The sequence below is a fragment of the Lissotriton vulgaris genome, chromosome 2_1 (genome assembly GCF_964263255.1).
Source record: "Lissotriton vulgaris chromosome 2_1, aLisVul1.2, whole genome shotgun sequence".
Classification (NCBI taxonomy): domain Eukaryota; kingdom Metazoa; phylum Chordata; class Amphibia; order Caudata; family Salamandridae; genus Lissotriton; species Lissotriton vulgaris.
Genome location: NC_141687.1, coordinates 870,069,151 through 870,094,062, shown reverse-complemented (window position 1 = coordinate 870,094,062; position 24,912 = coordinate 870,069,151). Strand labels below are relative to the sequence as shown.

The following is a 24,912-nucleotide window of genomic DNA, read 5'->3' as shown; positions in this document are numbered from 1 at the left end:
TATATAGGTCAAGTAAAGGGTAATATGTATATATATTAACTACAGGAAAGTCGTATGGGAAGCTGTTTGTTTTTTGTCATTGTTTGCTTCTACAACCATTACAAATGTGTATTTTGAAATATGTGTAATGTAACATGTATTGGAATTTTTTTTTGAGGGGAAAAAAAGGTGTGAAAAACGTAATAAATATTTAAAAAAAAAAAAAAGGCTCCATAGACTTCGACGCGGAAACCCGACACTTTGACACCTATGCACCCGCAGCCCGTGGGTGAGGTAACAAGAGCATTTCGGTGGTCAAGGGTAGCTTGACTCTCCTAGTGTCCAGTTCCATTGTCGTTTTAGTCCTATCTAGCCAGGAACGTCCGTACTCACCTTTTTCTTAAACTGTACTGTCCATAGACGTTTGTACGCATCTCGCGTGTGAGTTCACACTCTGCACACGCGCTCCGTGGGCCTCCTATTACTTACCTCAAGTTAGTATAGCGTGGTCCCAGCGATCCTACAGCCTCTGGACAGCTCCATTCCTATTATTGACTTTCACATTCTACTTACTTAGTATATGGTTTGTCGTGCCCCTAGGGCACCATTGTAATTTGTGCAACTTAAACGTATTTTTCCTAAGAGTTTGTCATGTGCTTAGCCCTCTGATCTCATAAAGAGTTCAGAGGTGTATGTTAGTTAATAAATATATTGTTTATTTTTATAACAACCTGTGTGGTGTCCTTTCATGTGGTATTCAAGGGGTTATATGTGGTAAAACAGCTGGCTTCACATGCCAAAAGAGTTTAACCTAAGACTGCTTTGTCCATGCTACCATTAGGATAGCTGGTCTATAAGGTTGACTTTACAACCAACCACCATAAGGGTTGTTTGGACTGATACAAGGTGATCACTAGTTCTAGTGAGCATCATATATCAGGCCAACTTCTCACATGGTGGTATCGGGGGTGTGGATGTCAGTGTTCTTTCACCTCAATGGTTGAACTTTGGGTCATATTTCGAATGATGTGAAAGGGGCTACTAAAATAAATATTTGCAACAAATTTCTAAGGGCATTTCACCTTATTACTGTTGTAACTTTACTGTGGGACAGCCAGCCAGACTATGGGGAATTTCTGTAGCTTCTGGTTTTAAAAGATTTTGAGGGGAACTTGGTGATGGGGCTAGCGGGCGGAGCAGGTATTATTGAGTTTTTTATGCACCTTTCATGGTAATTCAACTTTTTACCAAACAAAGGAAATTTTAATTTGATTCAAGCATGCGAATCTATGAAAGATACCCATGCTAGAGAACTGCAGTTGGAGATAAGTAACTTGTTGGTTAGGGTACATGTCAGCATTCCTCTCTCTAGCCCTAGCCCTAGTAAATTCACCCTCTCTCTAGCCCTAGTAAATTAACAGGCAAGGTTTGAGGAGAGGTAGAAAGAACGTCCAGAATAAGTGTAGCCTTAAATGTTGTCCAGTTTGGCCTCACCAAACTGGGCCAAAACTCCACATCCAAGACAAAACATGAATGATATTTGCAGAAAGAGCAGTTTAGGTAGCAACCTTGCAAATAGCCTGAATCTGAATGAGTCACTGAATAGTAGCAGTAGCCTCACTTATCAGGGGGTGGGGGTGTTCTTCCTCAAAAGAAAGATTAGGATAATTATCTCTGCATTGCAACCAAATGTAACAATTCGATCAATATCTGTAAATATGGTCAGCAGTTCTCACTCTCCCTAAATAGCAAAGCTATCTTGCTTGAGACAGATGTGACAAGGGACAAAGTAACTGAATATTTATTTTGTCTCAGGTTACATCCATCTCAATGTACCTTGAAAATTCCATCTAGTCTGCAGTTTATATCTTGGTTTCTTTCATAGAAAGAAAAGGTTAAACATAGTTAGCTTTCCAGGGCTACTGTTTCATGTACTGACCTCACTTCACACAAGAGGGGAGTTAGGACTGCATGGGTACATCTCATTCCTGGGCTCCCAATAATGGATTTAACCACTTTCTTGTGGATAGTGTTATTCACGCATCATGTAAGGAGGGCATTTGAGTAAGTTAGCCCCTGAGCACGTATTATAAAGCATTTCTAAGGGATTGCTATTTCAATGTGGTTTTGAACATGTGGCCTGCATCAGTGCTATGCAAAGACCCATTATAGCTCCTTTGCATAATGATTAGGACTGCAAATCTGATATTTAGTAGTTACAGACAGCTGTGTCACAAAGGGGTTAACTATTGATCTAACCAGTCTTGTGGTGTCCGTCCAAAAGGAAAAAAAAGTATTCTCAGTTGGCAGAGACATCTGGAGATTACTTACACCATGCGGTAGCCCAACCACATTATAGATTTCCTATAGCAGGAAAAAGCATTTTCTCTCTGACTTCAATAGGGCCATGCATTTGTAATGTTGAACTACATCTCCGGGGTGAAGCATACTTCTAAAAGGAGGGACAATGAGGTATAAACGACCATTTGTGATAATGGCTGAGCCAATGATATTTAAATTTCACCTTTGTCTGCAATGTTGAAAGGTTTACCTACTTGTTTGGATACTCCCTTTTAATACCCTAGATCCTGCAAACAGAGAGATGAACTACAGATTTCGGTTGAAAGGGCTGTTGAGCTCTTTTAGGCCTTAATGTCACACTATTGCATAGACAAACTTACCTAGCCTGGCTCCTAGCTGCTACCTACTTTATTAATGAGGAGCTTTTGGGTTTGGTTCGCACTCTGAAGGAAAGTACTCATAAAGATCTGATATGAGAGGCATTGGTTTGGCTCAATATTGGGAATGCTTTGCATTGAGCTAGTGGGACGTTGGTTCATTGCCAGACAATAGCGGATATCTGTAATATGGGGAAGCTTACATCCACAATGGAGGGCTGGTATGCATAGTATGAACTTACAACTGTAAGTTACTCATCAAGGCTAGGCAGACACCTGTAACGCATACTATGGATCACAATTTACATATTGTTTCTTATGCAGTTTGTTTCTTCCTCAACAGTCTAGACTTAAGGGTCTCCCACAACTAAGCAGATGTGGAGGGCAGGATAACTATTGTGTGTTTCACTTATGTTCCAAAGCCGTTCAGGAAGCATACTGCTCTAGCCTTGTTGCTGGTCAACTGGCTGGTGACTCATATCCTGGAATGACTAGCTACCTGTGTGACTTGGCAGTATAGAGGTGCATATCATGGATCTCTCATTACAGACCACCAAGCAGCTTGTACACCAATTACATTCAAAACCCTTACTCATCTATTTCCAAAATCAATAGGTGATTGTGACATTCTCTTTTGAGTCAGTATACATGATTGGCTGCCTATCCAACCATTTTTTAGATACTTTTGTCAGCACTCGCTACCAGATCATTTACTGACTGATTGTACGGTGGCCTCCCATGCACAAAAACAGAAATAGAAGGACATGCCTAAACAGTCAATAGAAAAACTGAGACAAACATATTCCTCTAAATATGACTGACAAGGTCTCAAGCCAGTGGTTGACGGTTCCTCAGCAAGGGAAGTCAATGCTGAAGGAGGCGGAATCAAACCTCTTAAAACAAGTATGGAGTAACATAAGTTACCTTTTAACAGTGGGGAGGAGGGGCCTGTGAGGGACAGAAACATGTGAGAGTATGTGACTGTACGATGTGGGCTTCTGACACTAATCCGAGCCCACAAACACAAATTGAAGATTTGCCTTCTCAATCAATCAATCAGGGTTTTTGTAAAGCGTGACTAATCACCCGTTAGGGTCTCAAGGCGCCTCTTGCACACAAAATTAAAAAGGTTCACATTGTACATGCTGGTATCACCTTAGTCTGGTATTTTATAAATGTAGTTACATCAGAAGGGTATACTGGCCCTTTCGGTATATTTACACACAAATCTTAAAGATCATTACAAAGTAAATGATGGGGCAGACTAAACCTCTCTATACTTGCAGCAATAAAGTCTGTCACTGATAAAAATGCCTTAACTTGCACATTTGTGTTGTTATTCATGAATGGACAAAGGATGGAAAACTGATAAAACAGAGATTGGAAATAAGAAAAAATGGGGAAAGGAACACTGAAACACCCCAAAAAATGATTTGCCCGGCACTGACAGAAAACGAAACTCTAGTAATTCAACAATGCCTAGTGGATCCCCAGAATACTCACAGGATTATCATTACATAGTGTGATACAATCACTTGCATCACTCCAGCCTTTATGCTAAACTCCCACAAAGGTCAACCATGCTACCTGCTGCCTCTGTAAAAGGGGCTACAATGTTCAATTCAGATTTCACTCTCTTCTTCACTTACTCACCTGCTGACCCCAGGCAGTCTTCATGGCTCTGAATTTTTCGACGTTGCCACTGTTAAAGGCGTAAAGTGTGTCAATCAACCACTGCCTGTCTGTTGTACGGAGAGATTCCAACACAGGGTGCATGAGCTAAAGATTGGCATAGAAAGAAAGCAGAGGTATGAGATAGAAACCAGTCAAATTACGTTCCAACCAGATATTCAAGCGCAGAGAGACGAACTGTGGTAGGCTACAAGACCACTAGTAATACTCTACTAGCTTTATAGTCCCATCGCCAAAGATTTCACCACAATCATTGAGTCAAGAGGCACACCCACAAGAAATTTAGTTGTACAGTGAAAACAAAAACTTAAAAAATTAAAATAAATGTAAATGTAAATGTAAATGTGTGTGTCTTGTAAAGCGCACTGCTACCCGGAGGCGTCCTGGCGCTATAGACCGCTGGGGAACCCGTCCTAGCTTTCCCTGTGAGATGTTCCCTCCTGGGTATCTCCAAGGTGAAACCAGGCATCCCCGGCGTTTGTGGGGGGCCATTGTGGAGATGAGGCAAGCTAATGCCCACAGTTGCTGAGTGTGATCCCCGGTTAGAGTAGGCACCGAGGCGAGAATTATCGAGTCCGCTGACACTGGTTCACGACCCTGCCGCGTCGGGAATTGAACCCTGGTCCCGGGCCGTCCTCTGCTTCCGGGTCTGCTGCCTCTAACCAGTGAGCCACACCACTCCACTAAATAAGGTGCCACTCTTCCCTTCACAGGCAATAAAGCTTTTTATTGGAAGGCATTTTCAGCAAAAGTAGATGGGGTTTGGGGATCCAGCCTTGGAGAGATTTAACAGCAAATAGCATAACAGGTTTGTCATAAAAAGTAGTCTTACCAATTCACCAAAGTTGTAAACTCCTTCGCCGAGAAGACCAGCAAGGCCAAGGGTGAACGCTCTCTCCTGCTGCTCAGAAACTGCATGGAGAAGAACATGGTATCGTAAGGACCCCAAGGCAGGAACCTCCAATCCCAACAACCACCTTTAAACTCAGTCTACATCTGCCCACCTCCGGTTCCTCCAAAAAACCCTCATTTCCTATCCACTGCCCACTGTTTTCTCAAATATGTGCAAGGAAGTATCCTCTTGTGACAAGGTGCATTGGTGCTGTAGTATGTGAAAGAAGAAATGTTTTACAGGAGAAAAACAATTGGTAAATGGTTAAGCGTGAGATAGACCGGCACCGAGGTTTCGGAAGGGAAGCATTATGATTAAAAAAAGGAAATATTACAATTTCTAGACTAGTCTTTATACAAAGAAAATAATCACACTATTCTATTTTGCGATTCCCTTGATAACTACAATTCTAGCCAAAACAAGCATCAATGGTTCATTTTGTGTATCGAGGCAGTTTATGCTGCAAACTGTAGGTCTGACATTTGTATTAGAACCTTGAAAAGTCCTGTGAATCCCAAGAGGCAAACTAGGTTTGCTTGTAGAAATTTGCAGGACTTATCACTGTCCACAGACTAATACAGATATACAATTGGCATCCAAATTGCTTTGAGAATGCAAACAAACTAGTAAACCCTATGTTGACTAGAATAGTAACAATAAACACTTAGTATGAAGACTTCAAGTTACCCCAGTAGTATTTTAAAAAACTAATTTGCTTCCAGTGTCTTTTGATCATATTGCAGCACTGCACGCAGGGGTGATATATAGAACTACTGAGAAGCATATAGTCCTGGGCACTTTTCCTCCTACAGCCACAATAAACATTACAGCAGAAAAACTGTTCAATTGTGCAGCATCATAACTAAACTGCGTGTCCCTATGGTTACATTTACCTGGAAGATCTTTAACATCTATACATCCCAAGAAACGTAGGGCGTCCTTGTAGTATGAGGCGTGGTTGCCAATGGTCTGGTAGTATTTGCTGGAAAGGTCATAGAAGCGACTGTGCACGGAGGTTACACCTGCCAAGTTCTTCAGCATCTCATCCACCTCCTCAATTAGCTCCTATCAGCAGGGATAACATATTGACTCGAGAACAATAACAAACAACTACTAAGAACAGGTCTACAATACTCCAATCATCTTACCCCATGCAATCAACAAGAATAGACAACAGTCAAGCAGGAGCTAATTACCTCTAAATGTAGTTCTCTTATGATGGTATGTTTCGTAGATTCACAGTGACTATTGACAGTTCCCCAGTTACAATCTGGAAATCCTGAGAACGTTTCTAAAATACCAGTTTTCTTTGATAGGCATGTTTTAGTTCACTCGGCTTTCAGTAGCCAAAAAAGGAAGTGAAAGATGGCCTACCTCTCACAGCCATTTTGTATTGACAAATAGCATACCATGTGTACATTAACCCCAAACGGCTTCCCAAAGAAGGTAGGGCTTATTATCAACACTTGAAAAGCATAGGTCTTCCAGAGACGTTTCTGACTGCAATTCAAAATAGTGATCATCTGGAATGGTGGGAGTGAGGGTGGTAATTTTTTCCAGCAGCGACTGCCTTATATTCATGTTTGTTGCCCTCACGCCCATAACCTCTCAGAGTAGTCTTTCTGAAAGTATTAATAATTGGTGTGGAAGATTTCTCAATAGTGCAACATGTAATTTAAAGGCTTGTTGAGGAGGTCAAAGGAAAAAACGTGGATGGTTTAAAATAATAGGTTATATAGACAATCACTAATCTCATGTTTGGATAGTATTTCAGTTTTTTTACTGATTACTACTGTCAGTCAGTCAGTCACTTCAACTTTATTCAGCTAAAAATAGCCATTAAAAACCCATAGTAAGGACAATACAAACAAAAATACATACTAAGCCTGTCTCTACATGAGCTGGTTTGAAGAGGAACACATCTGGAACAACCCATACCAAACAGATTCGCCTGGGGCACAGGTATATCCAGGGATGTGGAATTCCAATTGCTTGCTGCACAGACATATTGTTTGGGGTCAAGGGCAACAGGTTTTCATGTGTATTTTGTCCTTGGGACAAGTAGGGCCAATCCCTGCAGCACAAACACTTTGGCTGCCAGTTTGAAGTACCACATTATGGATCAGGGATGGGCACTGTCTGCAGTTAAAGTACACTTTTTGTCCATATGTTAATGCTGTTAAAACTTGTAATCATGGTTCACTAATTGAAAGCATTTGTTTTTTGGGTGAGAGCTCTAAGTAAATGTTGTTTGCTCTGACTGTACGACTGACAGTGGTTCCTGTATAAAAATGTGTACAAAAGTTTTCAAAGTTTAGCAATATGAGGTTTTGTATAATGCTCTCCGATTTGATGCAAACATTTGCAGAAACTTGAAACCAAGACTGATGATTATTTGCTTTCAAAATAAAATGTTCACAAAAAAAAAGGGAAGCAGGAAAAATACATTTCGCTAAACTAATGTAAAATTTCAGGTACCATGTATTTGAAGCATCATTTAGTAACATGTCTATTCATGCTAGTATTTCCCAAACATATTCACAATGGAAAATCAGTGTAACCAGCTTCAATAAGATTATGGGAAACTAACAAGCATTGGCAAAGCCAGCAGGTCTGAAATTTGTGGTCAGCTTCCTAGTTTTGTCAATGTGTGAATTGTTTTGGCGTGGTTTTTATAAAACCTTACTAGTGTGGGAGCTTCCCGGCCCTCACCATTATAACACACATTGGAAAAAGCAAAAATTGTTTTTTGTCTCAAAAAGCACACACTGCCACAGTAGAGACTGGCACGGAAAAAAATTACTTTGTGTGCCGATATGCTCCTTGTGAAAGAGCAGAATGCGGTCACTAACAGTGAAGACAGCTGATAAAGAGTGAGAGAGAAATTTAATAAACACAAAAGATCATGGTCAACGCCAGACCAAATTAGTGGCAAAATTATTTTTAAAAAGTCTCAAAAGTGCACCCTTGGTATATACCCTTGCATCAAGTTCAGCTATACGGCTTTCGAGAATTCCCAAGAATTTACATAAGTAGGACTAGAAATAGTACTTCTAGAAAATATTTCTGAACTGCATTTTAGCATGAGCAAATATGTATTTGTAGATTTGCTCATGCGCAAATCTGAGTATTTGCAAGTTCACTTTCCCTTTCACCACTTTTTTAATCTCTCTTGAAGACAGTTTACGTCAGCCATTGTCAGGAGTAAATTTCCAACATTTCTCAGTATGGGAAAAGATTAGAAAAGAGTTGTTGAAAACCCATAAACATGCAAGTTAGTAGGTCTCCATAGACTCAAAAGGGCATTCAAAGCCTTGAACTATTGCTTCAGCCCCAGTATGTAGATAAGCAGAAACATGGCAACATAAGGGGATTGGTAGTATTCAAACACTACTATAGTATGAGCCCTGTCATAATTAGAGAGTTTATATCAGAGTTTGTATATAATGAGACTGCTGCCATAATTTGTCGAAGCACTACATGGCACCAAGAGGGACAAGTGGATTTTGTTACAGAGTAGATTTATGAAACAACCTGCTCCATGGACAAGTAGGTATTTTATTAAATTTTACACCCTTGTATATGGATAATAAACTGATAATATACCAAGGGAATAATGACACCATGCACGCCTTTAAAGAATGGATGGACCAACAAAACCCCTTCCTACGGTTTACTATGACCAGTAACAAAGAAACAAGTCCCTTGCTGGATGTAACCGTCCGAACAAAGGATGGAAAAAAGACAAGTACTCTCTACACCAAGCCTAGTGACCGGAACAGTCTACTGCACTTTAATAGCGCCCACCCACAGTCACTAAGAGAGAACCTACTGATAGGACAATTCATACGAGTCTGGCGAAATTGGTCTGAATTACGCAATTTCAAAAATGAATCAGCAAAACTTGCCATCAAAGTAAAGGAGAAAGAATACCCACATAAAGTGGTCGAACAAGCACAGAAAAGGGCACGGAACACTCCACGAGCAGCATTACTTGGAACCACGGTCATACCTGAATCAGATGGCCTTATATGTGTAACGACATACAAAAACACATTCCAATACAATCAAAAAATCATAACAAAAAATTGGAGAATACTAATGTCAAACAAACTCACGTTCAAGTCTCCCCTGTTCTTCTTTCGAAAGAATAGAAGTATTAGGGATATGTTGGTATATAGCACGAATATGTGATGTTATGTGTGATGTTACCACGCTGTAGGTAACAGCGCGGTGGTTACAATGTCTGCGTTGTTACCACGCACGGCATTACATCGCAAGTTGTTTCAACGACTTGCGCTAAATGGCGCGCTGGACTTAGGACTACTCCAGTTAGCGCGACAGCAGGGAAGGTGTTAGTTTAAAGTCCAACACATTCCATGATGTTGCGCGCCATCTAGCGCAAGTCATTTCAATGACTTGCGATGTAATGCCATGCATGGTAACAACACGGACGCTGTAACGTTCGCGGTATCCTACCCGCATGGTACTACCAGCGGTGTAAACGCGGTTTCCCATATAGCACTGTGGGTAAACCTCATAGTAAACAACAAGTGAAACTGTGGAACCAACCCCTTGTCAAAGGAAAGTTCTCCTGTGGATTATGTACAGCATGTGTATTTACCACACAAAGCAAAGTTATTGATCTTGATCTTCCCACTCCTTGGGAGCAAAGACATCACACTAACAAATAAAGCTACAATGTTATATACACTATCATATGCCCTTGCAACTTACATTATATTGGGATGACGACAAGGAAAATAAAGATCAGGATTAATGAACCTAGGAGCACCATCAGGTGTAAGAGAGGTGCTACCAAACTGACCACACTTTTTATGGAAAAAGGACACACCGATATGGACCTTAAATGGAACATAATAGAGAAAATTGTTAACCAGGGACTCTCAAAACAGGTTTGAATGATGAAATTCAGTGGGGCCAGCCGAGATACTGATAATAGCCCACCTACCTAGAGATCTGTTAATAGGTAAGGATGTGTTCAGGCTATACTTATTATACAATGAGAGCAACAACCAATCCCAACAGCCACTTTATCAAATATATACCTATATGTCCCCCCTTTGCTTGAGAACATGCTTTTTCAGTGGCCCACAGTTAACATTTACATGATGACTGCACTAACATGAGAGCTCACTATGTGAAATGCAGCACAGGTCTAGGTCTTGAACCTGCATATTACACACTTTTTAGGGCTCCCGCCTTTGCTCCGTCCATTTCCGACTGTGGCTAGCAAGCGCAGAGGCACGCGTTCGCCTCGCTGCAGCACTCCCTCCCCCCACTCCTCTGTGGTGCGCGCGCACCACTAGCTGGCAATGATGGTAGCGGTCACCCACTGTACCCGTTTCCACTGCCAACACTTTTGCAGCTGCAACGCTCACGTCGATTGCCTTGTGCTGGTTAAAAATACAGTCAGTTTTCTCACATTTTTGTACGATTCCGCAAAATCCCTCTGTCCATTTCCCACTCACTCCCTTTTCCGCTCGGTATCCACGGATTTCCTTTTAAATCCATGGTTAATGTTGTTTTCTGCACAAACTTCCCTCCCCAATAATCATCATCCGTCAAAAAGCTTCCACATACCACGCAAAGTTCCCTCAGATCTATTCAGCAGTTGTTTCCCTCTGTCCCGCTTGAAACCATCCCCTAGCCCACCAACCCTACACCCCGCGTCTCACCCCACACTGGAAAGCACAGCATCACAGTTTACCAGGCTGGGATCGTGGTGCCCTCCCCTATCACATCCCTCTGCTGCACCAGCCTGGACTCTCTCCTGTCCGTGACAGTGCTAGAAAAGGCGTGTCCTGTGACGTCGTTTCAGTCTACCTGAATCCTTGCTAGCCGCTGCGGCTTCAGCACAGTAAAGGCTTAGACTCTCAGAGGGAAGATATGCGCATCATGGGGACCGTTCCAGTCCCCCTCTGCCTCCTTTTGTATGCGGGGACTACGCTCGCTGGATACAGCGAGGTAAACAAAATATGTCAAACGAATTTTCGGCTGAACCGGAGACGCGCTCTTGAAAGGTTTTTGCCACCAGCAATCACCTTTTTCTGGTCCGGATTTGGTGCACAGAAGACTGCACAGGCAGGCACAGACCAGGAGTGCTCCACTTTGGTCGGCAGGTGGGAGGAGTACACTAGTTACCTGCTGTGAATACCCACAGTTTCTAGAATGGTATCGCCTCCCTTTGTGTGCTGTGTGAGTCAGGGCTGGCTCAGCTGGAGAACAGGGGTGTTGCTATTAGCGCACCTTTGATTTTGCAGCTAAAGCAGTATAGAGGCAGTTGTTTGCTAATGACCCTGTTACAGTTAACACCCCTTTTCTTTGCGTTGCTTTTAATCGTTGCAGGGTAGACTGAAGGACAAATAAAGGCGTAGCCCCAGTAGACCAGGAATACGGGGGAGTTACCCCTTCAGTCTTAAATGGAATGTACCATTGTTCTCTTTAGATGTGATTTTTTGTGGTCTCGCAAAACTGAAGTGATTACCCCACCCCATCCCAATTAAAGATAGGTTTAGAAGTCTGTATGTACATTCACCCATAATAAGACTAGACTGCATGCAATCTACAGATAAGGTGATTGACAGGTCATTGAGGTCCTGTGGTTATATTAGAATGTTACATCCAACCGCCCCATTGTCAGTATATCAGGAGCTATGATTTCGACTGTAAATCGCTTGTTTGGCGAGGGCTAAACTTAACTGCTCCTACCTTTAATTGTTGCAAACACCCCCCAACCTCTTGCGACGATGCAGGTGATATGGTTGGCCTCTGCTTTCCTGGATGGATCCTTTGGCTGTGCTCGTCCCACTTCTTGGAGAAGGGTTGGGACTGTTCCCTCACCTTACCAGATGGTAGAGTGTGTGCTCCCAGTAGATCAGGCAGTGGCGGCATTGCCCTCTTTTCCCTTACATAGATCAGGCAAATTGGGTATTGCCCACACGGTCGTTGGTAGATTATACAGGGAGTGTCAGTCCGTTTCTCTTAAATCAGGCGTTGATGGTCGACGGTGGGTTCTCCCCAACACGTTTCAATTGTGTTTAACAACATTAGTGGTTTAAGTATTGGGGTATCACGGTCTCCTAAACACATGCTATAACTTTGGTCTCTACAAATTACTAGATCATTAGGTGGAACATTTCCCCTCACGTTGTTCAAAAATGGTTTTGTTTCGACATCGGGTTCCATTTAATAAAGTCTTTCGAGGGTGGCACTCTTCGGTTCTTTTAGATGTATTTGTATTATAGAACTTTTTTGTCCTTTAATGTGCTGGATGGGATTGCCATGTCTTCTCTCACCTGAGTTAAACAACTCTGCTAGGGTGGTTCCATTGCTCTCAGACCTTGTCTAGTTGGATGCCTTACCCCTCTTTTGCGGGCCAGTTGGAGCCGGGATAGCTAATTACTTGGCACCCCTCTTGGACCTTAATTAGCCAATCTCAACTGGGTGGTGGCATGGGTTGGTCATATAAGGGTCTCTTGGTATGGTGTCATCCTTGCGATGTGGTCTAGCCGCTAAGCTGCTGACACTGAACCCAGTGATCTGGGTTTGAGTCAACCCTGTTGAATTTGTGTGTTCCTAGGCATTAAACACATATCTGTATGAGATGTCATTTTTGTGTAACTCACAGATGTCAAAGATATTCCCGCATCATGATATTTGTACAGGCCCCATTGCTTCTTAGCTCAGTTCCTACCAAATAAATAGCTATACATGCTGCTATTGAGACATTAACATCTGAGTTAGAAACATTTGCCATCAATGAGACAACTAAACGGTGCCTGCTTTTTTGTTTGTAAACTCCAGTAGCTGTGGATACCATCAGTATTTTATTTGCTGCCAATCATGGTTAGGTAAGAGAAAAAGTGGTTGGATGGAATGCTTGATTCAATCTAAATCACTAGAAATAATTTGAACTACATAGTTGATTTTTTTTGCCACTGTTCTTTAGCCGTGTCTAACCAACCGTCAACTCCCAAATCACAGTTGTAGCGGTCATTGGGTCTTTTTTCGTGATTGCCCTCCTTTGCCTGAAATTATGTAATAGCCCAAGCAAAGCGATGTGGTCACTGTGAAGCAGATTGAGGAAAATAGCCTGCTGTACACAGAGGCTTAGCGCAGATCTATGGTCGTCATCCAAGTGCTAATCCCACCAGGCCTCGATGCTATGTGACAAATACCTCTGATTTTGGGTGCTGGGTGTAACTTCATTATTCATCGACTTCATCACACGGTGGCCAAGGGACTGTTCAGTATGTTATACATAGGTATTTAATTTCTTTTTGACAATGAGGGCAGGGATGAGTTTAGTAACCTTCAATTGGTGCAAAACTAAGTCAGCCGTGCCTGTTCAGTTTTCTTTTCCTCATTGCTATTTATTCTATAGTTTAAGATGTTTGGTGGCTCTCAGAACAAGTAGTAGGGTGAGCTCAATTTATGTGCGAGGCAGACAGCTAGCTATTTTGGCCTCATTTCTTTCATCTTTATGGGTCACAACTTTGAGACAGTTTTCCCCTTGCATGTGTCGGATTGTTAAAATGACAGGTGGGGTTCTCTGTGCTGGCGTTGTGCGCTTTGACCTCTGCATTCTTTCTACAAGACATGTGAATTTCTTCAGTGAGCTAGAAAGTTCCAGCGCTAGTCCCGCCTTTCGAGCAATCCCAATTAAAACATGGTTGCTGATGACGAGCTGGTCTCGTCGTTGAAGAACGTTGAAGCCTATTCCATGGAGTGGGGTATTTGTCTCACTTGCACGTGTAACCATTTCAAGAATCTAGTGAGATGGCTCAGAGGGGTGAGATCTCAGGGAAGGCTGATCTAATTCTACCCGAGCTGAGGTAGCTTATCATCCCTTCCAGGGTCCTGGAGCTTCGTGTTGGGTGATGGCATGATCACGCCAATCTTAAGTTGTTCGTTGTTTACATTTTGAACGTGGTACTCATCATTGAATGTGTGCTCATAGGACTGTAATGGACAATGCCAAAAGAGTTTATTATGAGGAGGCTTGTATGGCACTACAAACAGTTGCACCTAGGCACTGCACAGTTGATAGGAGAATGACTAGTTATGGGTGTCAGTTTAATTTCTAATGGACAGGTAGTGTTCCCTGGAGCAAAAAGTTATAGGTTGTTGTTTCAACAAGATTCAACCCCAGTCTAGGGGCCCAGCTCCCTCCAGTGGATACGTTTTGGAAACTCGGCCCTCTCCTTGATCAAAATCTGTCCGGCCCTTTTCTTTTCTTTTTTTTTTGGAAAACCTTTATTGATACTTCAACCAGTTACAAGTATGGGCCTACAACCACCAGGGCTGGCCGCTAATCGGTATCATTTCAACCAAGCAATTAGAACCAGACTCGGCCTCCCGGGAGGCGATTACAGCACTACTTCAATTAAAACTGGCGGCATCGCATACTATACGAATAGCAAGATAATAAAGGTTCCATTTTATAATATAAAGATAGAACGATCAGGTGCCATACAACATCACAAAGGTGCATAAAGGGCGGGCAAAACAGTAGGAGGTCCACAGTTAGTTCGATATCATTCAAAACAGTGCCGCTGAGGCATACGATTCAGGATAAATAAGCATACAATTAATGTTCGCACCAGTGGAGCGCCCGCCCGATGGTACTGAAGTACCGTGAAAGTATAGGCACAGATAAAAAGTCGACAATTGACAAAAGAATAGACTCACTACGCTGACCCAAAAAAGAAGAAACATAAGAAAAGGCGAAGATAGATAAGAAGAAAAAAGGCCATAGAAACAAATAGTAAAAACAAAATACCCCCCCTCCAACCCCCTACCCTGCAGATGACTACGGCCTACCCCCCTAGCAGCGTGCCTGTCGCCCCATAAATGAACCCGAAATATAGAAGAACAAAGGGAAAAAAAGAAAAGGGAAAGAAAGAAGGGACTAAAACCCTGCCCAAAAAGGAGAAATGGAGGAGGGCTATGTCATACGCATTCCCGGACTCTCCCCCCCGTCTTAACGAAGAATCCCCCGCAATGCTAACACGATCAAGCAGACCACAATAAAACAGTACATCAGAGGAAACTAGAAATCCCGCCACGGACTCCGTTAACCAAATAAAGCAGTCCCGTTACCGATAAATCAATATTGTGAAACCTCAAACAGTCGCAGCCTTGGCCCCATCGATCAAATTTGCTGATCCCCTCCGATAAAGAGAGCCCCACCGTAAAATTGTCAAAGGTCAAACAGAAGTTGTCGAAACATAGTCTATAAGTTGAAGAAAGAATGGCAAGTCCCAAAGTAGACGCTCGAGTCCAACGATGCCCCTTCCCGACTCTAAGACCAGGCACTATCCCATCCGCCATCTTGATGGACCAGCTGGGAAGGGGGTGCGACAGTCCCACACAGATCACAATTACGAGCAAACGTCTCCAAATCGGGAAAAGCAGTGAAATGTTCCGCCAATTGCAGTTCCAAAGATTCCGACTTTGTAGGTGCATCGCCAATCTCCACATGTTCGAACCGTTCCACTTCTGTAGGGGCATGGAAAGCTCCAAGCACCGGGTCAAATTGCATCGCTGGGGTAGCAATAGGGAAAGGAACTGGCCACCGGGTCTCGGGCAGCAAATCAGAGTCCGGTCCCGATCCTCTAATTCCGTCCGCCACCAACATCAGATTCCAGGCCTGGGTCTTCATAGTCGCCTGAAGTGCCTCAAGGGCCGCCATCACTGACCGCAATGACGGGCCGCACTGAACCCGCTCCGCCGGGTTTCGCATAGCATCAAGCATATTGACCCCCACGGAGAAGCGCCTTCCCCGGGGTAAGATTAGGCGGAGCAGGAATGAACCGTGAGGGACCGATCGTCAATAGGCGTTAGTGCGCACAAAGTCTCCGATCCAACGGCACCGGCGCTACGAACGCCAGGCCCCCGGGTCTCGGACCCCCACACATACCACCTCGGGTGTCACTCGTCTCCTCACCTCCGGTACAGTTCCAGGCAGCAGATCGGCAGCAAAGCAATCAAAGATGTCAGAAGTTCCATGGACCGGACCCAGCCGCTCTCTCCGGTCCGCTGTTGTTCAACTAGGACCCGGCTAGACCAACACTTGAGACCCCGGCTTCCAGACTGGGCTAGGCCTCAAATTAAACCTCAACATAACTCCACTCCACCATGTCGGAAAAATCTCGGGATTGCACCATCAGTCCGCAGAGTAGTTCATGCACCCGGATATGGGGCGAGAAATCAGGATATACGACAGGCTCTTCGAGCGAAAGACGGGGGTCAGCGGAGCCGGGAAGTTATGCTGCCATCTTGCTTGCTGTCGTAGCTCCTCCCCTCCGGCCCTTTTCTTATGGCGGCAGAGGCATGGGCAGAATGGAGTCAAGCAATAGCTTCGACTTTTGACTGAAACACTAATGTTTACATTCCAGGAACTTTTTAAAAAAAAATATTGCTTCACCGATAATTAGAAAGATGAAGTACATGCCACGAAGCCCCTCCAAACCCAGCCAATCAAAACAAGCATTTGCAATGCAATAGGTCTCGCATTACTGAAAGTTTGAGCTATTGGCTTTGCATTATTGTTTGTAACAGCAATAGCTCAAACTTTCAGTAATGCGAGACCTATTGCATTGCAAATGCTGGGTATATAATACTTTCAAACCTTCTTGTTATGTTGAGTGCTGTATACAAATATATATCAGTAAAAAAGTATTTTTTTAAAGTATTGGCTTGCACTCCCTTCAAAAACGCTCCATGGCGGAGGTAAACATAACCATAGTCCCTTTCCATAGATTGACGCAACAAGAATAATACAAACCCGAAAGTTTCTTTTTGTACGTGGGTATTTTAATTCCTTATGTTCAACCTGATAATATTAATACAACGGTCTCCCCCACAACTCCATCCACGTTTGTGATTGATCATGGCGAACATGCAAGCCGATGCACGCAGACCACGTGACGCAGAAGTCACCCACTCTCGTGAGGAAGGAGCAGATAAATGTTGGCGTCCTCCCGGCACATCTCCACCTAAGCTGGAAAATGAGGGAGAGTTTAGGCAAATGGCCAGGGAAATCCCTTGACGAAGTAAGTGACGAAATGTTAGACCTCCGGTCGGAGTAGAAAATCTCCTGTGATTCGAACAAGGGCGCTTTAACATACAATCTTTCTATCACTAACTCCTTTTTTCTCCTCCCTCTTTTTATCTCAACAATTCCATATAGTGTGTAAGTACTCCTGAGATATTTGACATCCATCAGTTGTGGGCGAGTATCGGTACATGAAACAAAACTATGCATTTGTATACAAACTAGAGGATACTATTTTATAAATGTGTGTGGTGTCTGTCTAGGTTTCTAAGCATATGTTTTATGTCGCAAAATACGCCTGATTTACATGGTTGAAAATAGTGAACAATCACATACAAGGTCAGCTAATATACCGCCCTCAGATGTATCCACACGAGTAATGTGGGCGATTCAATGGCTGCTGATTGAGAATAATCAGGCACTCCAGAATATCAGCAACAAAGGTGCACAGGGAACAAATGCACTTGCCTCCAGTCTGAGTTGGTGTAGTGCACACACATTCAGTGGGATATGCATGCACCATCTTTCTCGCATATGTGGTTTATACCATCACCTGTCAACAATATAGATTAAAAGAAACTCCATATAATGGTTGCCATTGATTTTTATTGAGTATTAACACTGCCCACATATTTGAGTGCAATACATTGTTCTGCATTCTATTCACCTGGGAGGTTTTTATTTGATACCCTGATGAAAGCCCTGACCTTGTTAGGCCTTAGAGTAGGGCTGAAACATGTCGGTCAACAAAACATAGGGTGATAGGACCAGAATAGTCCACATTACCCTTTATCTTATTTTAGCTTTCCCACTATTTTTCCACTAATAAAGGGATACCTAGGAGAAGGTGAGGAATTTTTCATTCCTAGTGAAGCCCACTGGTCACCCTCTATCCTTGAGTGCTCCCTGAAATACGACCAAGCCCACTCGGACCTTTAGAAGTCAGGGTGAACCAGAGGATGACGCATGACACTATTAAGAGTGTGTGAGGGTTATATATAAAAAAGTTTATTTGTTCCCCACATCAATCATGCGGAGCCAGCATACCCGCTAGAGGTGTACCAGATAGCCCCCCTTCCCGTGCCTTGTGTAGTGTTCCCTGCAACCTCAGGCGGTATACTCTTTGGTAGTTTTGAGCTTAAAAGGGAAAACTTATCCCCCCCCACCACTGCTCTTCAACAGTTGAAGAGACCTTTCAACCCTCAGGGTCCCACAGCTCGTTTCCTGTAAGTACCCAGTTTTGGCTATCAAGTTTTAAGCCAATTCTTAGGCATTGTAAGTGCAGTAATGCCATTCAGAGTATATGGTGCTGAGAGTTTGTCATTACGAAGTCCACAGTACCATAATAGCATAACTGAAAAATGAGAAGTTTGGTATCATACTTCACAGCACATTAAACCCACACTGATGCCAGTGTGGGATTTAATGAAAAAATGCAGTGAGCTTCTTAGAGATGCCCCCTGAAAAATGACCTAACACTGGTGTCCAGGACGAGTGGCTGCGCCCCAGCTGCCACCACCAGACATGTTTCTGCTGTTGTCGGGGGCATGAAACAATACACATTCTGGGATGAGGTGCCAAGCCTCCTCCCCCGGGATGGCCAGGTTCCACAAAGGGGAAGTTTCAAAGGCTTGCTGCCTTTGTGAGCTACTCCAGGCCATTTGCTGCTCCCAGCAGCTGGTCTCCACCGGTTCTGACCCCACTTTGGGCGGTTGAACCGGCGGGAAAACCAAGTGAGGAAGGGACTTGTGCTCACCTTTGCCAACCCACCCCTCAGGTGGGGAGGAGCGGTGAAGCACAACTCTGTCCCCGCCATCTCGCAGGAGGGTGGCATAATAGGGGGTGTACAATCCCAAGGAAGCGACCCATTGGTCCCAACCTTTTACTTACCCGGAACACCCCAAAATCTAGTATTTAGGGGCACCCCTGAACCTTGCCTCCTCAGACATGCAACGATGAAAAAGAAGAAGGACCGGACAGCCATGCTGAAGCTAAGAAGAGTAGGACTCCCGCTGAGTTAGCCCTATCCCCCGGACTATCCCCACTTTGTACCTGCGGGAGCGAAACTCTGGTGTGTCCTGCAGCCAGCAACCTCAAGAACCCCGACCTGCGCTGCCTTCCAAGGAAAAGAATTTGTCTCTAGTGAACACCAGATTTGTTCACCCACAGACTCCAGCTCCAGCAAAATCCACGAATCTGCACCACTCTGCACCAGTCGCCCATGGCCCGCGTTTGAGTGGCCCAACACGACAAGGAGGTCTCACCCGCGATCCAGACCTGTGATCTAGTGATCCCTGGCCTGCCCCAAGCCTCCAGCAGACACCTGCAGCCTCAATACGGAAGGTCCCCCCAACTACAACCAGGAGCTGGTAAGAAGATCCAACCCGAAAAGACACCCCTGCACCAGACGCCCCACGGCCTTGGGTGGCCCAACAGACAGTGTCTAGCCAACACCCAGCATCCCAACTTACCTCTCCAAGTGGTGGTCGCTCCCAGAAGACCTTCGTCCTCAAGCCTGCAGTGTGTTCGCAAACCGGAGACTGCCCACTGAAAGTTACAGGGCACCCAACAATAATCTGCACCCTGCACACGGCCGCCTTAGTGCCGCTGAGGGTGTACCTTTGGTGCTATCTTAAACCCCCATATGCCCGGAGCTTAATTCCAGGAGGTAAATGGTTTTAGGGTTAGGTAGAGGTGAACGGAGGCTAGTTTGACTGGAGGTTATGGGGTGAGTAGAGGTGAAGAGAGGTGAGTGGGACTTGATTGGATAGTAGGATATGGTATGATGTGGTACATACAGCCTGCAACTGTACAGTGTGGCCTGTCATTTTGTAGCATGTTTTCGGGCTGTTAACGTATAGTATGGCCTGTTATTGTAGAATAGGTATATATATATACACATACACACACATTTAAGCAAGCGCTATCATCACCAGTTGGTATAATTTAAAAACATCTAACTTACGATGGCTTTCCCAAATTGAGAAGGAAAGGGGCATAACATGGAATGCGACTAACAGGAGACAGGGTTATAAACAAACGCACTCTTGGTGAATACTTCAACATGTAACTTTATACAAATTTAATACATTGTGTTTTGTATTTGAAATGCAGCTCGGACAAGAATGGCTGGAGAAAAGAAGCTTACTGGAAATTAAAGTTTTGAAAAATCTAGAAACAAACAACGAACCAGGACAGCAATGGGTCCAGAGCAAAGGAAGTGCATAAAAGCAGCTAACAAATGAGAGAGTGTAAACATAACACAAAACAATTCACATGTACAAAAATAAAAAAGTGCCACGATCTAAGTGCAAGAAGAGTGACAAAACACTACTAAAAAAAATCAATCTGTACTTAAATCCAAGAAAAAGTGAAGGCAAGACCTGCAGAGACACATATCAATGAAAAGGAAGAGAAGACAAGTGACCATGAAGCCAATCAATGTAATGGGCAGGCTAAAAAAAACATTTTAGTTTTTTGTTTTTTTTAACCAACAATAGATCGTCACATGCGTCAGGGCGCTGTCTCAGTCGAGAGCTAATAAAAGTGACCTTTATCCTAATGTTAATTTTCGCTTTCCCACTTACTAAACTTTGTGAAATTGTTTACACAGCAGATGGAAGCACTTCAAATTTCCTTGCCAAAGGTTGGTTATTTAGAGGACTGCAGTACAAATCTCTGCACCACATGCAGGTTCTTTAAAAGTCAACGATGCTGACTGACCTAGAGGAAATAGGTAAGTCGTCTCTAAAAAGACTAGGGAGCTTAAGATGTATGATTTGGATAAGCACAAGCCTATCCAATTGGCAATAGCAGCCTTTTCACTTAATTGCCTGGGGGTAAATCTCCAGAGGTGCTGAAAAGGTGATAAAAAATCACAATGGTAATCATGCTTTCCAAGTGGAATTTAGGAGCCCTAAAACAATCCAAGCTGTGTAGATTTTCCTCAATCGAGTAATTATGAAATCTTGCCGGGACAATTTAAAGGGCTTTTTCCTGGCTTGGATGAAATTGTGGTCATACTTTAGGAACAAACTACAGAAATTTCCTCAGTGCCACTTTGTGGGGGAAAACTCAGAAAGAAGGAACTTATCCTTTTTGTTTTCCCAAGTCAAGAAGTCAATAATACAAGATACCATTGGTTCGAATAGTTTGTGCATTCAAGATGCAAAGACTAAACTGTAAATTAGTATATCACACAGGAGAATGAAAATAGAGAAGATCAAGGAACCACCTAGCTGCCCCCTCCATCCAAACCTCACCAAAACCTTGTTGCAACCCACCTGTGTGCTTGCTTGTATTCCAAAAGGCATAGCTTATCCAAGAAAGCAATCCTTGCTTTGCAGCTGCAAGTAGCTCCTGGTGTAGCTTTGCTCTGGGATGTAAATACATGCAAATAAAAGTCTGAAACCTCTACCCCAACACCAAAGCCCACTTGCTAATTGTAACCTGATTAGTTGGTAGGCTCAACCACAGCCACCCTACGCTCAGCATGGCATCAGCTGTGAAATGCTGCTCCTTATACAAAAGATGACCTAGGCACTCACACTCTACCTCCAGTTTGCAGCTTTATCTTTTCAGTCTTTGCCAGAGCAAAATATCTAGAAAGTCTATGCATGCATTCACTTCTTGCTTAAGTTTGTGAAAAAATGGAGTGCACAAACTTGATGTTTTTCTTAGAGGCCTGCTCATGGTGCTGTCAAATGCTAGGGTTGCCTAGCTTTGATTCAACCTCATACCTTGCTTCTAACCAACACTCCATTTCCCAAGCTCATTTTTACAAGATTTTTCATTGGTCATTGTTTTCCAATCTTCTGCCTTTTTCTCGCTTGCTTAGGGTAAAAGTCTGATGATGAAAAATAATTACAGGAACTAAAAATTAGTGTCCACTACTTGCAAACACAGTATGCACTTAGTGAGGTCAATCCTTGCTACATTTAAAATAGTGAATTTGTGGTGCAAAAACTGTGGATTTAGATGGGATGACACAAACTGGATTCAGAATGCTGTGTTTTTGGAGCATTTGAAGAACGAAGCTATGCAGGGATTCAAAGTATACTGTGTAGATAGCATGCATATATTTTCAGCAGGTGTGTAATCCACGTAACTATTTCTCAGGATTGCAACTTTTGATGTCTAGGTAACACGAGCAGCTCTACAATAACTACAATAAGTAATTTAACTATCTCTCTAGGGTCTGAACTGGTAACAGCTAAGTTACAGGCACTGCCCTACATTGGGCACATTAGCATGGCTACAAAACGGATTGACTGTGCTAACATGTTACATGTAAAAAAACAAAAAAAAACACAGTTAATAGAGGATAAGAGAGCTGGCTGACAGGCAGTCACAAGTTCTTTGAGAGCAGCTTACATAACACACTGCGAACCACAAGGTAACACTTACATTTCATTCATCACCTCTCTATTCTCATTTGCAGATTGTCAGTTCTGAAATTATTCTAAATAAACTCTGTGACTTTTTGATTATTAACTGACAAACAGGGTTGGAAAATGTTTTATTAGTCCCTATTATTTCACAGGTTTTCCTAAGAGAGAACACCTCTTGTTATGATCTGTCGCACTTACTCTGCTCGAGTAGCGCATTAGCAGCATACTTAAAAAGGTACTAGGGAGTCCTGTAGATATAGGAAGAGATCGAGAAAACAGGAGAATTTACCCAGCTAATTTATAGATCAGCTCTTACACAATCTTTAACCAATGCCAGAAAAAATGAGCACTAAATGTGAAAAATCTCTACTTCTTGAAGCAAGAGAAAAGGACCGTGTAATTTAACTGCCAGTCTTGAGGTCATGTTTTTAGGTCTCGCCTAGACGAAAGCAAAAGCGAAGCTTTTGCTGTCTATGCAGGACAACTTATGTTGCCACTTTTCTGGGAATATTGTGGACATCAGACTGTTACGAGCTTTTTCTGCTGTAGTCAGGCTGTCACGAGCTTCTCCTTTGGAGATTTGACCTCGTGAGCGCGCCTTGACTGCATCTAATGGGCCTTGCGCTTCCTTTAGTCAGTTTCACTTTGCCTGCACTTTCAAAGTGAAATGAAACAATGTGTCTGGTAGTTGTTCATGTGGAGTGCCTTCTGACCTCGTGAGCGGCCTTGACTGCATCTAATGTGTGTGGCTTTTTTTTTCAACGTGGCCCTGGCGCTTGCTTCAGTCAGTTTCACTTTTAAGGTGCAGGCGTCAATGGGTCTGGTACTTGTTTTATTTCCATTTAATGCTCTTTGGAGCAACAATTTTATATTACTTGTGTGTATTACCACTGGCCAGAATTTCAAAGACTTATATTCACGCAGGTGAAATAATACTATTGTGATTAGGGCCGATTTTTGGAGTCTGACCGTTCAGAGTGCAGAGTGGAGCTTCAGAGTGGAGCTTCAGAGTAGAGCTTCAGAGTGCAGAGTGGAGCTTCAGAGTGGAGCTTCAGAGTGGAGCTTCCGAGTGGAGCTTCCGAGTGGAGCTTCAGAGTGGAGCTTCAGAGTGGAGCTTCCGAGTGGAGCTTCCGAGTGGAGCTTCAGAGTGGAGCTTCAGAGTGGAGCTTCCGAGTGGAGCTTCAGAGTGGAGCTTCAGAGTGGAGCTTCAGAGTGGAGCTTCAGAGTGGAGCTTCAGAGTGCAGAGTGGAGCTTCAGAGTGGAGCTTCAGAGTGCAGAGTGGAGCTTCAGAGTGGAGCTTCAGAGTGGAGCTTCAGAGTGGAGCTTCAGAGTGGAGCTTCAGAGTGGAGCTTCAGAGTGGAGCTTCAGAGTGGAGCTTCAGAGTGGAGCTTCAGAGTGGAGCTTCAGAGTGGAGCTTCAGAGTGGAGCTTCCGAGTGGAGCTTCCGAGTGGAGCTTCCGAGTGGAGCTTCCGAGTGGAGCTTCCGAGTGGAGCTTCAGAGTGGAGCTTCAGAGTGCAGAGTGGAGCTTCAGAGTGGAGCTTCAGAGTGCAGAGTGGAGCTTCAGAGTGGAGCTTCAGAGTGGAGCTTCAGAGTGGAGCTTCAGAGTGGAGCTTCAGAGTGGAGAGTGGAGCTTCAGAGTGGAGCTTCAGAGTGCAGAGTGGAGCTTCAGAGTGGAGCTTCAGAGTGCAGAGTGGAGCTTCAGAGTAGAGCTTCAGAGTGGAGCTTCAGAGTGCAGAGTGGAGCTTCAGAGTGGAGCTTCAGAGTAGAGCTTCAGAGTAGAGCTTCAGAGTGGAGCTTCAGAGTGGAGCTTCAGAGTGCAGAGTGGAGCTTCAGAGTGGAGCTTCAGAGTGCAGAGTGGAGCTTCAGAGTGGAGCTTCAGAGTGCAGAGTGGAGCTTCAGAGTAGAGCTTCAGAGTGGAGCTTCAGAGTGGAGCTTCAGAGTGCAGAGTGGAGCTTCAGAGTGGAGCTTCAGAGTGCAGAGTGGAGCTTCAGAGTGGAGCTTCAGAGTGCAGAGTGCAGAGTGGAGCTTCAGAGTAGAGCTTCAGAGTAGAGCTTCAGAGTAGAGCTTCAGAGTGGAGCTTCAGAGTGGAGCTTCAGAGTGGAGCTTCAGAGTGGAGCTTCAGAGTGCAGAGTGGAGCTTCAGAGTGGAGCTTCAGAGTGCAGAGTGGAGCTTCAGAGTGGAGCTTCAGAGTGGAGCTTC

At 43.8% G+C, this 24,912-nt stretch overlaps 1 protein-coding gene across 1 annotated transcript in view; it reads right to left on the bottom strand.

Moving 5' to 3' along the window:
• PSMD13 (proteasome 26S subunit, non-ATPase 13) overlaps positions 1–24,912 on the bottom strand; it is a 108,207-nt gene that overhangs the window by 42,610 nt on the left and 40,685 nt on the right. Inside the window, exons 7-9 of the mRNA XM_086956384.1 lie at positions 6,135–6,306; positions 5,182–5,261; positions 4,311–4,436 (exon numbers count right to left, since the gene is read on the bottom strand). Of these exons, the coding sequence (XP_086812510.1) occupies positions 4,311–4,436; positions 5,182–5,261; positions 6,135–6,306 (378 nt within the window). The remainder of the gene's footprint in view (positions 1–4,310; positions 4,437–5,181; positions 5,262–6,134; positions 6,307–24,912) is intronic.